This window comes from Octopus bimaculoides, chromosome 29 (genome assembly GCF_046866305.1).
Source record: "Octopus bimaculoides isolate indiv1 chromosome 29, ASM4686630v1, whole genome shotgun sequence".
Classification (NCBI taxonomy): Eukaryota; Metazoa; Mollusca; class Cephalopoda; order Octopoda; family Octopodidae; genus Octopus; species Octopus bimaculoides.
Window position 1 is genome coordinate 6442783 of NC_142956.1, and position 12558 is coordinate 6455340.

The window sequence follows — 12558 nt, forward strand, 5'->3', positions numbered from 1 at the left end:
TTTCGGGGTCCATAAATTAAGTACCAGTGAAACAGTAGAATCGATGTAATCGACTAGTCCCCTTCCCCAAAATTTTCAGGGTCTTATTATTATTATTATTATTATTATTATTATTATTATTATTATTATTATTATTATTATTATTATTATTATCACCATCATCTTAATCATCATTGTCATTATTATTGTTATCATTATTATTATTGTTATCATTATTGTTATCATTATTATTATTATTATTATTATTATTATTATTATTATTATTATTATTATTATTGCACATTCATAAGGTAGTGGATTAGCAAATGCATCAGACGAAATTCATTACTGTATTGTAAGACTCCTCATTATGTTCATCCTTCTGCGTTCAGTAGTATGATATAGCAATCGAGAACTAACGTCTACTAACTATGCCCCATCACTGCAAAACAATATATATTTGAGTTTATGTATGTGGATGTTGGAAATCATTATTGTTATTGTTGCTGTTATTGTTATTGTAGGCAGTGGCTGCTCTGTTACACTACTTCCTTCTGACATCTCTCATGTGGATGGCTGTGGAAGCATTTCACGTTTGTCTAGCTGCTGTTATTGTATTTAAAACATATCAGTCACATTTTATCTTGAAGAGTTCAATTTTGGCCTGGGGTAAGTAGCTGAAACGAGATGTAATATTTATATGTACAGAATAAACATAAATTATAAAGAAACAGATTCTCAGGTTCGCCACAGGGCAACATAAGATTACTTTCATTTTCAAGCATATAGTTTCAGTCTAATCTTATCGCTAGAAAAAAGCTAAGAGTTATTCATTTTGTACTTTCACCCGATGCGGCAAGTAATTTGTGAAGTGGTGCGTGAGAGCGAGTTGTTGTTGTCTTTATACGATTGTGCAGAACTTGCAGTAATTTTTAATTTTTGTTCACCTGTGAAACATATCGTTTATAGAATGCACGATATATACTAGTCGTACTGATTTCTAGAAGTGAAAGACGTAATGGTAAAAAGTGACATATGTATACATCAAAATAGATAGTGATTTCTTTTGAACGAGATATTTTGTCTCGAATAAAACATCGTCAACTAAATCGATCTGAATGTCACATATTTATGATTTTAAATATTGACTAATATCTACATATGTTTCTTCCTTTCTATAAATGTCCTTGTCAGGTCTTCCAGCTGTCGTTGTCATAATTACTCTGGCAATTAACTACACAAACAATTACATCAGAATTGAACGTGCACAAGTGTAAGTATTTGTATGCTTTTTTTACCGAATTTTCTCTGCTCTCCACAACTAATATTTTGTGAAATTTCTTTATGATTTGGATAACGAAGAATGGTGGACAAACTACCGTCAAGCTAAAGCAAGATTTTCATTGATGATTGGGGCAACATATACTAAAATACGAGGGTGGTATGAAAAGCCTTTAGCCTCAAAAAAAGCAAAATATGGTACAAAACTTATGATTTATTTTTCACCCCCTCTATTGCTGAAAACTTTCTCCAGCAGTGCTGAAGCGCCATTATTCCGGCGTAGAAGATCTCTTTTGTTTGAGACTCCAGGAAACTTTTTACAGTGTCTATGACGTCATTGTCACTGGCAAAATGGTGACCAGCCAGAGCTTTTTTCATTTTTGGAAGTCGATAAAAGTCAGAGGCTACGTCTGGCGATTAAGGTGGATGGGGAACAAGTTCGTATCTACAATCACGAATTGTTACCATGGCAACCACTGAGGTGTGGGCAGGAATATTGTCGTGATGAAAATGGACTTCTCTGGTGAGGATTCCCGGCCTTTTTTCTTTGCTTCTCGGAGGCGTTTTCGATCAGCAAGACATCTTGAGAAACCCCCCTCCAAAAAAACAAAACAAAACGGACGCTATGACCTTGCAAGCTAAGGAATGACCCTGGCCTTCTTTGTACTTGAAGACGATGTGTGCTTCCACTGCTTTGATTGTTCTTTGGTTTCAGGCTGGTAGTGATGAACCCAACTTTCGTCCATAATAATAAAACGAGCAAGAAAATTCTCTTCATCGGCTTCAAATAGTTCCAGATCGCTCGTGGACAAAGTGCACCTGGTCTGTTTCTGTTCAGGAGTTAAAAGGGGAGGGACCCACCTTGCGGAAACCATTGAGAATCCAAGTGCTTTTGTCACAATGTTGTCTGCTCTTTCAATTGCGACGTCCAGCCTCTCGGCTATCTGACGACATGATAATTGGCGATCTCGTATTTTCATACTAAGAGAAAGGTCAAGGTTGTTCTTGGTGGTTGCAGTTGGAGGTCTCCCTGATCTGAGATCATCTTCCACACTCTCCCTGCCACGCTTGAGTTCATTTACCCAGCGTTTGACTGTTGCATATGAAGGAGAATTGTCTGTTAAGGTTCTCACCATATCTTCATGGATTTCTGATGGAGTCATATCTTTGAAATGGAGGTATTTTATGACAGCACGATACTCGGTTTTCTCCATTTTCCTTGTAATCTCGACACTTGTTTATTCAAACATCTGCAAATAAAATCAGAATCATGAAAATGAGCAAGAATACGCCGAAAGGACTGCACTTAACAGAGAAAGGATTTTTCAGATACCTAGCAGCCGAGTTTCTAGGTTAGGCTCAAAACTTTTCATACACACCTCCTACATAGACAGACACACATACATGCACATAGATAAATACGCCCCACACACACACTCATATATACATATATATATATATATATATATATATATATATATATATATATATATATATATATATATATATGTGTGTGTGTGTGTGTATAGTGTTAGTGCATAATTATTGCGGCTTTTTTCAACAAATTTTATTTAAAAAAACAATAACATGTAACAAAAACATTTTAAAGGGATTATTCCGGAGAACATCCACCATCAACTTCAATTACTGCTTCCTTATTCCCTTGGCAGATGGTCGACCGTCATTTATAGATGTTTTTTTGCGAAACATTTTTATTGTTTTTGTTGAATAAAATTTGTTGAAAAAAGCCGCAATAATTATGCACCAACCTAATATATATATATATGTACATGTGTATACACACACACACACACACACACACACACACACACACATATATATATATATATATATATATATATATATATATATACACGCATACATAGGCATATATACATGTATAAAGTAGTAGTAGCAATAATAATAATAATAATAATAATAATAATAATAATAATAATAATAAATTAATGCTGTGGTCATGGAGTGTTACTACCTGAGCAACCCGGTAGATGAAAATGGTTCCCAAATTAGGGGTTACTGACAACGTATGTATGATCATGCCAGAGAAAATGGATTGTTTCAACTCACGGAACAGAGACTATGTGATCAAGCTAGAGCAATAAGAAAAAAATGTTCGTTCACAGAAGTAGACCTCGAAGCTATCAGATGACGGGTGATGGACAATAGCAGCTTAGAAAAGAATGAAAATACAGTTCTTACTAGTAAGAGTAATCTTGTTTATCAAAGGTAAAAATTTAAAATTATGAATTACAAAAAGATCATCAATAGTTTCAATGTTAACAAATTGAAATATTTCAATGTTAACAAATCAAAATGTTCAAAACAAATAAATTTAGCATTATGAATTAGGAGGAAGGTACAAATTTAAATGTTCATAGCATTCAATAATATTAAAACTGTACAACAATTTGTATGAATGTACAAAGCTCATTAATGTTAGTGGTGATCGACAAGTCATACTGAGTTAAGAGGCGAAAAACAAGGGAGAAATGAAAATAGTAAATAAAGGGAATTAGGTTTACAATTTCTCTGATCCTCCTTCCGTAGACCTTTGATTACCAGTGGTAGATTACTTGATGAGAGATATATAGATCATCTAAGGGAAGACGTTAAGACTAATAGCGACATAACAGATGAGCAAAAGGCAATCTACAACAGAATAAAGGTGACACTACAAGAGAACGATAGCGACATTATTTGTAACCTTAAAAAGGTTGATCAATGGAAATTGAACCAAGAAACGGAAAGTGTGAATGAAATTCTGAAGTACATCAGAACAAACATCACAGAAACAAATAATTTGATTAAGGCAGCAGGTATTGTTGTAGCAGAAAATGTGGGTGTCGATGTCAAGAAAAATAAACATAATGGGATTGACAAAAGAAAAGATCCATGGTGGAAAAGAAAAATCCAGGGAGGGTTAGACATGCTCTCGAAGGAAATTTCTGTGTTAGACCAAAAGAGAATGGGGAGCTTAAAAGTGAACAAAAATACAGAGCGCTGAAAAGGAAGTATAATATTGAAAGAAAGGGCCTGAAAATAGTAGTGGAGGAACTGAAACAGTGCTTCGTTGCAAAGAAAGGAAAGATGGTAAGATAAGACCAAAGAATGAAGGGTGGGTTACTACTAGAATAGGTTATTCAGATTAGATCAGAAGAGATTCTATAAAGAAATAGATGAAGGATGTACAAATGAAAAGTTGATACCAGATAACATTGAAAGTCAAAGGTTTTGGAGTGACATCTGGAGCAAAGGCAAGGAGCACAAGAAGGATGCTGAATGGTTGCAAGAACTGAAACAAACAGTAGTTTGTCCAAAGCAGAAAGAACTAGTCATTTCAGTTAGGGAAGTGAAGGAAATCAGCAAAACAAAATGAACAACTAGAAGGCCCCGGGACCAGATGGAGTTCAAGGCTACTGGATCAAAAGATTTGGTGAATGTCATGCATGAATAGCTGCGCAGCTAAACACCTTCTTAAATGCCGACCAAGCAACACCAGAATGGTTGACATTGTGTTGGACAGTGCTGTGCTTGAAAAAGATCGAAAAAGGCAAACGGTAGACACTTACTGGCTGATATCTTGTTTGCCGCTTATGTAGAAATTATTGACTGGAATACTCGCAGAGTCAACGTACGAAAATCTTGAAAAACGTGGAGTCCTGCCAAATGAATAGAGAGGTTGTAAGCGTAAGTGCAGAGGTACCAAGTATCAACTCCTGATAGACAAGACTATACTTAAAGACTGCAAGAGGAGGAAAAGTAACTTAGCCCTGTCCTGTAATGATTATCATAAGGCGTACGATATGATCCTACATTCTTGGATTATGGAGTGTATGAACCTATTTGGTATTGCATCGAATTGAGCGATGGCTTGGAAAAAGTATGGCGAATTGGAGGAAGGATCTGACGGCATGCAGAAGTTTAGGGACAGTAGAAATTAGGAAAGGTATCTTCCAAGAGGACTGCCTGTCCCCACCGATCTTTGTACTGTGCTTGAAACGACTGACACTGATTCTGAGGAAAGCGAAAGCTGGGTACGGTTTCAAAAGCTGCCAACAAAAAGTCAACCATTTGTTATTCATGGATGACCTCAAACTTTATGGAAAAGATGAAGCCTAAGTCAGTCCACACGTTGATACAGTGTATACCTTCAGTGCTGATATCAGAATGGAGTTATGACTGAGAAAGTGTGGCGTGTTAGTATTGAAAAGAGTCAAAATCAAATGTATCGATGTACTAACGATACCTTCGGGGGAGGTTATGAATGTACCAAGAAAAAGATGGGAAGAAGACATATTGGATGCGAACACAGCGTTAGAGCAGAAGAAAACAACATAGCATGGTATGTAAAAAATGCATGCCACAGATCCGCTGTTATTAGAAGTAAGAAGGTCAGGCTTGTGTAGGATGATGAAACATTGCAACGATAAAGCACTATACAATTAATTGAAAACGAACGAAACTGAAAATAGGTGGGTCAAGAAAAGAATGCATGGTCAGTTTCATAGGGATGTTGAAGATACGACAGAGAAAAAAGATGGCTGTGGATGACTAAAAGTGATTTAAAACCGGAAGCGGAGGCTCTGATCTGTAACGCCCAATTGCAAGCCCTAAGGACAATCTACATAAAATACACAATAGACAACACATCCGAAAGTGATAAGTGCAGAATCTGTGCACAAAATGGTGAAACTGTATGGCATATTACCAGCCAATGTACGCCAGTAGCCTAGAAAGAATATAGGAGACGCCACGACAGTATAGCAAGGCTTGTCCATTGGACACTTTGCAACAAATATGGACTTGACAGAGCAATATTGGTACGAACATAAACCGGAAGTCATCATCGAAACGGATAATGCAAAGATCCTGTGGTATTTCATGATTCAGTGCGACCATGAGATAGAGAATAGGAAGCCAGACATAGTCCGAATTGAGAAAGAAAACAAACTATGCTGGATCATAGATATAGCATGCCCAGCTGACAACGTATGCGATAAGAAAGAAAGAAAAGCCGATAGATATAACAGTTTGGCTTGCGAAGTTAAACAGTTCTGGTTGTGGTCGATGAAAAAGGTGGTAGTAATGCCATTAACTTTCGGAGCCCTGGGAACAGTGCGTAAAAATCTTGAGAAGTACATGGAATAAACATGGGCTGCAATAACGAGGGAGAAAACATCACTGCTTGGAAGCGCTCGAATACTCCGAAAGGTGCTCGAAAAATAAGGGGTGTTACCTTAGTTTACTGGTAGTGAACAGCTGATACCATAGTACATCTCCAGCGTTAGAAGCTGTGCAAAGGCCATAACGATAATAATAATAATAATAATAATAATAATAATAATAATAATAATAATAATAATAATAATAATAATAATAATAATAATAATAATAACAATAATAATCCCAGGATGGAATTTGTAAATATTTAATACGATCCGTATTTCTGGGATGATTATATTGTAGTCCGTAGTACCCGTTGACATCCGGTTTGTAATCACCATTGATTCATTTCTTCAGGCGATATGACATTAGTAGCTGAACCATAGAGGGAGATCTTTTCTTTTTACCAGTATGAATTTCAAGCGTAGCCATGCATTAAATATTTGTAAATTCCAGCCTAGGATTATTGTTATTATTATAATATTTATCCTACATATACCTATATCGGTGTAACTTGATGCAACCCCGAAAAACTATGCCACTAGTTAGCATCATTAGACGGTGGCCGGCAGGCATAATATAATAGGATCTGTATTTTGCATCTTCACAACGTTACCATAAATATGTTTTATATATATATATATATATATATATATATATATATATATATATATATATAAGGAGGCAGTTTTGTCTGATAACGCCTTGAAAAAGACTAAAAACTATGAACCCATACAACCGGAAGAAGGCCACTACCGCAACAATATCAGAACGATCATCCAAGCCAAGAATAACCAATTTCCTCTCTCCAGGGCTCCAAATACTCATCAAAAACACTAAATGGGAAATTCCATTGAACCCTTCACAACACAAAGCACCCTCCCTCAAACATACAGAAACCCATCTCACCCCATGAATCCTCCACCTCTTAGTCGTAACGTCTTCGTGAATAACATTTTAGGACAGAAATATAAGAAAAATAAGAACTCCCCACGTCCGGGACACATCTCACATAAAGAAGACTTCGAACAGGATCAAAGAAGTAGGAACATGTCCCGCTCGAGTCATTTCTTCCACAATAACCACCGCGTCCAAACAGAATATAACCATTACGACAACCCCACACAGAGTCGACCACAACGAAGAGCCCACAGTAGACCAAGGATCAGTGGAAGGACTATTAACAGGAACATTAATTCCTTATACCAAAACCCAAGAAACCATTTTTTATACAAACTGAGCCAAGAGCGGGACACTCGATAGCACCAACCAAATGAAGGATTCCGAAGGTGATAAAGCTCTCACATAAAGCCCTTTCGGACCAGCAAATCAAAATTCTTGCAAAAGGATTGAAGTTCTCCCCTAACGCCACAGAAGTCGAATTTAAATGGTAAACAAAATGATATCCAAAACTTCGCATCACTGAAGTACTGCTGGATAAATAAAACAATGATCAATCAATCCTTCACAATAAAAGTAACTACTGTCCGATAAAAGGTAAAAGTGAAACTCTGGATAACTTTTTTGATTTGGTGTCCAGTTTCCCCGACAATTTACTCCCACCTTGAAAGTTTTAAATAAATACGAGACACACAGACTCAGTAAATTTAATGAAGTCCTCCTTAAACCTATTCTCCAACATATACCAAGCTTTATAGGGGATGATCTGGACTTTTTAAATCATCTCTCGAACAAAACCAGCAAGGACCCCCTCCTCGTTTCATTCGATGTAATAAACCTCAACACCTCGATTAATCACGAATACGGAATAATAGCCATAAAATATTGGCTGGAATAATTCCCAAATGACATTCCTGACTGAATCGGAAAAGAATTCATCGTTGAAGGAATAAAATTCATCTTACAGAACGACAAGCTTGACCACCTGAAAACAAGACGTCACCAATATTTTAACGAATCAAAACCCAGACACATTCGCTGAAAAATCATACATAAACATACCACTACACGCAAAAACGTCTACGGAAGGAGGATCAGAGAAATTGTAAACCTAATTCCCTTTATTTACTATTTTCATTTCTCCCTTGTTTTTCGCCTCTTAACTCAGTATGACTTGTCGATCACCACTAACATTAATGAGCTTTGTACATTCATACAAATTGTTGTACAGTTTTAATATTATTGAATGCTATGAACATTTAAATTTGTACCTTCCTCCTAATTCATAATGCTAAATTTATTTGTTTTGAACATTTTGATTTGTTAACATTGAAATATTTCAATTTGTTAACATTGAAACTATTGATGATCTTTTTGTAAGTCATAATTTTAAATTTTTACCTTTGATAAACAAAAAATATTGTTGAAACTAGTTTGGTATATATGTAATTTAAATATTTTACAAACAATTACGAGTTTTTCAAATTTAGATGCATTTTCAACAACACATTTGCATATATCTATATATATATATATTTGCACAGGAGTGGCTGTGTGGTAAGTAGCTAGCTTACCAACCACATGGTCCCGGGTTCAGTCCCACTGCGCGGAATCTTGGGCAAGTGTCTTCTACTGTAGCCTCGGACCGACCAAAGCCTTGTGAGTGGATTTGGTAGACGGAAACTGAATGAAGCCCGTCGTATATATGTATATGTATATATATATAGGATGGTGATGGATATATATTTATATATATATATATATATATATATATATATATATATATTATATATCCATCACCATCCTTCAGGATATGTATATATATATAATGAAGGATGGTAAGTGATGTTCTAAAGTGTCTGGATATTGAAATATTCGAAAACCTTTGTGAATGTACATAAGCATATGACTCACCAAAAGTTTGAGCTTTTTTTTTGTTTCGTTTTTTATCAAAATCACTTCTCTTTAATCTTTCAGTGACTCATTAATTTCTTGACTGAACATTTGATAAACTTCCTTCCTCAATTGATTTTTGTATTTACTTGCAGTTGTTGGTTATCCGGGATACCTTTCTATGCTGCTTTCCTGGCTCCCGTTGTGACTATTGTCGTCTTCAACTTCACCATGTTTCTTATCATTATCGGGCGCCTTATCACAATGCAGAGTAACAAACTGCTTGCATACGAAACAAGAAAACTACGTTTGTTTGGTATCGCTGGTTTGATTTTCCTGTTCGGGTTATCCTGGGTCTTTGCATTCTTCGCTGTTGGGGAAGCAGCAGGACTGTTTGAAATTCTTTTTGTCATCTTCAATACCTTTCAAGGAACGTTTATCTTCTTATTCTACTGTATATACAAGAAAGACACCAGAGACGTCATTTGCAAGTGTTTTTGTAAACAAAAGAAAGAGAAAGCCAGTAGTAAAGTTGTAAAAACCAATAAAAGTAAGTGCAATTTGATCTTTCTTATTCCTGTCACCACCACAACCAGGGTTAATATGTCATAATGGGGCTAATCACAAACACCACTTCTACCAACACAACCGTTGTCAACACGTCGCTTTTAGGACAAGATAAACATCATAATAAAGAGCAACTCCTTTATCATAATCATCATAATCATCATCATCATTATCATCATCATCATCATCATCATCATTATCTGTATGTAACTATGTATGTATGTATGTACGTATGTGAGCGTGTATATATGTTTATATGTATGTATATATGTTTATATGTATGTATGTATACACAAACATACAGGTATATAGATACATACATAAAGAGACAGAGGAAGCCTGGCTTGGTAGATAAGGCATTAGACTACGACCGTAGGATGGTGTGTTCGATTCCCAGCGGTGCATTTTGCTCTTGAGCAAGACATTCTATTTCATGTTGCCCCAGTCCAGCCAGCTGGCAAAGTCAGTTGTGTCTGTATTTCCAAGGGTCCAGCCTTGCCACATTCTGTGTCATGCTGGATCGCCCTGATAACTATGTTCAGGTTACGCGTGCCTGCGCAGTGCTCACCCATGTGGTGTGCGTTAGTTTCACGAGCAGTCTCTTCCGTTGATCGAATCAACTGGAACTCTCTTCATCGTGACCGATCAGACAGAAAGACAGACAGAGGGAAGAGAAGAGAGAAAGAGAGAGAGAAAGAGAGAGAAGACAGTAGATAACAACTGGGGTTATACATAAGATATAAGGGCCAGGGATTTTTTTTTTACCTTGAAAATTAATATTTTATATAATTTTTCTCATTGTGTTTCCAGGTTCAAGTTCTGGTAATGGAACAGCAGAAACGAACTCATAAATAAAAATGTAAAAAGAAACGTATGTGAATTGAAAGAAAAACATTGATTAGAATAATGACGAGGATCATCCACAACATATATCACCTATTTTGGATTATATGAATTGACATATTAAGGTTATATAAAGACTTGGAAATTAACATTCCCCTTAACCGTCAAAGCATGAATGTATCAACTGAAAGTCATCACACAAATTTATATAAAGTAGCCAAAGCCTAAAGGAAATTCCGCAGATTTCGCTACTGAACATAATTAAATATATTACAATGCATCTCAACGCTTCTAAAAAAGAACAAACTTTGTTTACTTTCTTCGTAAAGTTGAATTTAACGTTAGCGTCTTATGAAGTTAAATTTATAAGTTCTAAAATTGCAGAAGAATTCGTTGCTGATCAGTTTAGTTTAATGGTAAAACACTTGACGCGTAATCAAAAAGATGTGATTTCGAGTCTCATGGCTGGCCAGTAACGTATTTTTCTGTAATAAATAGATAATTTATCCTACTCACGCTATATATAGCATTATTACGCGTTTGAGAAATAAATTTGTTTCTGTATCTTATAAACAACTTATCAAATCCATACGGTTCCTTGCAAAGAAACATTTCTTTTTAACAGAAGAGGCCCAGTTGTTAAAGAGGCCCAATATATATTTTCTTTTATTAATAACTATTGTTTAAATTAAAACACTCATATTCAGACATTACCGGGTTAAAATATCCTTTATTTTACTTCCTATCACTCACTACCGTATCTACGATACCATATTGCATTTGGGAGTAAAATTATATTAAAATAATACTGTTTATTTAATATAAATAGAAAACATTATTGTCAGTAAAATGCTTCTCCATTCAAATAAAGTTTTTGGAGTATAACACGAAAATTATTTAGGAAGGAAGTTATAATTATATAAAGACATAGATTTGATCAACAACACGATTACCATTATGATGGCATACATGCAGTAAGATCACAAAAGAATATACTTAGATACATGAAAGAATGTGTATAACATTCAGGATACATATACCGTGTAATCTATGATGGTGTGAGGAGACATTTTCTTCTCTAGTTTGTGTATATACGTATTTCTAGTATAATAACTATCATGTTATTACTGACACATGAAAATACATGTGAAATATCTTAGATGGAACAAATATCATACTATAATTCGCCTTATGTCTATTCGTCCCTCTGTCCGTGACATTTTCACGGCCGAACAGCTGGTCACACTTGCACGAAACTTAGCAGACTTACTAAGGACGATTCAAGAATGGTTTATATCATGTTTAAAAAAAAATTATTTGAAACACTTGCTACACTTCTTCGATTCGTACGAAACTAAGGAAGAAGCCATTTCCGTATATATAAATAAAAATACACAAATAAAAATAAATTATACGAAAATTGGCCACAGTAAGAAAACAGAAACAAAAACCTAAATGGCATTTATGAAAGTTCAAACAGTACTTTCTATTCTTCTTTCATTATTATCTCTACAACGGTTCTTGGTGTTGATGGGGTGTGCGACACAAAAAGTATGTGAGATACACACAGAGATACATAGACAGAGAGAGAAAGACACAGACACACAGAGAGAGAAAGACACAGACACACAGAAACAAAAAGTGTGTGAGACACACAGACAGACAAAGACAAAGACAGAGAAAAAACATAGACACACAGAAAAAGAGAGAAAGGCAGAGAATGTTTGTGTCTGTGTGTGTTTACTTTTACTCCATCAACACATTGATGGGGGATGTAAAGCAGAAAGTGTGTGTGTGTGTGTGAAAGAGAGAGAGAAAGATTGACACAGATGGGATAAGGAAATGAAAACAGTAATCTCTAAATTCAGTTTCAAATTCTGGAACAAGGACAGTATTTGATGTATGGGAGGA

General features: G+C 35.5%; 2 protein-coding genes across 5 annotated transcripts in view; one reads left to right on the plus strand and one right to left on the minus strand.

The window, feature by feature from the left end:
• Window positions 1–11357, plus strand: part of LOC106870677 (uncharacterized) — a 186867-nt gene extending 175510 nt beyond the window's left edge. For 3 of the 4 annotated variants that reach the window (XM_089345183.1, XM_089345186.1, XM_089345185.1), the window contains 4 exons: window positions 504–648; window positions 1174–1252; window positions 9393–9787; window positions 10615–11357. In XM_089345183.1, coding sequence (XP_089201309.1) covers window positions 504–648; window positions 1174–1252; window positions 9393–9787; window positions 10615–10655 — 660 coding nt within the window. In that variant the 3' untranslated portion in view covers window positions 10656–11357. The remainder of the gene's footprint in view (window positions 1–503; window positions 649–1173; window positions 1253–9392; window positions 9788–10614) is intronic. The other variant, XR_016238953.1, reaches the window with a different exon arrangement.
• On the minus strand, window positions 1888–2474 carry LOC149130319 (protein GVQW3-like). Its single transcript, XM_089345188.1, has one exon. The coding sequence runs from the start codon at window positions 2472–2474 to the stop codon at window positions 1899–1901; it is 576 nt and encodes a 191-aa protein (XP_089201314.1). The 3' UTR covers window positions 1888–1898.
• Window positions 11358–12558: the final 1201 nt, after the last annotated feature.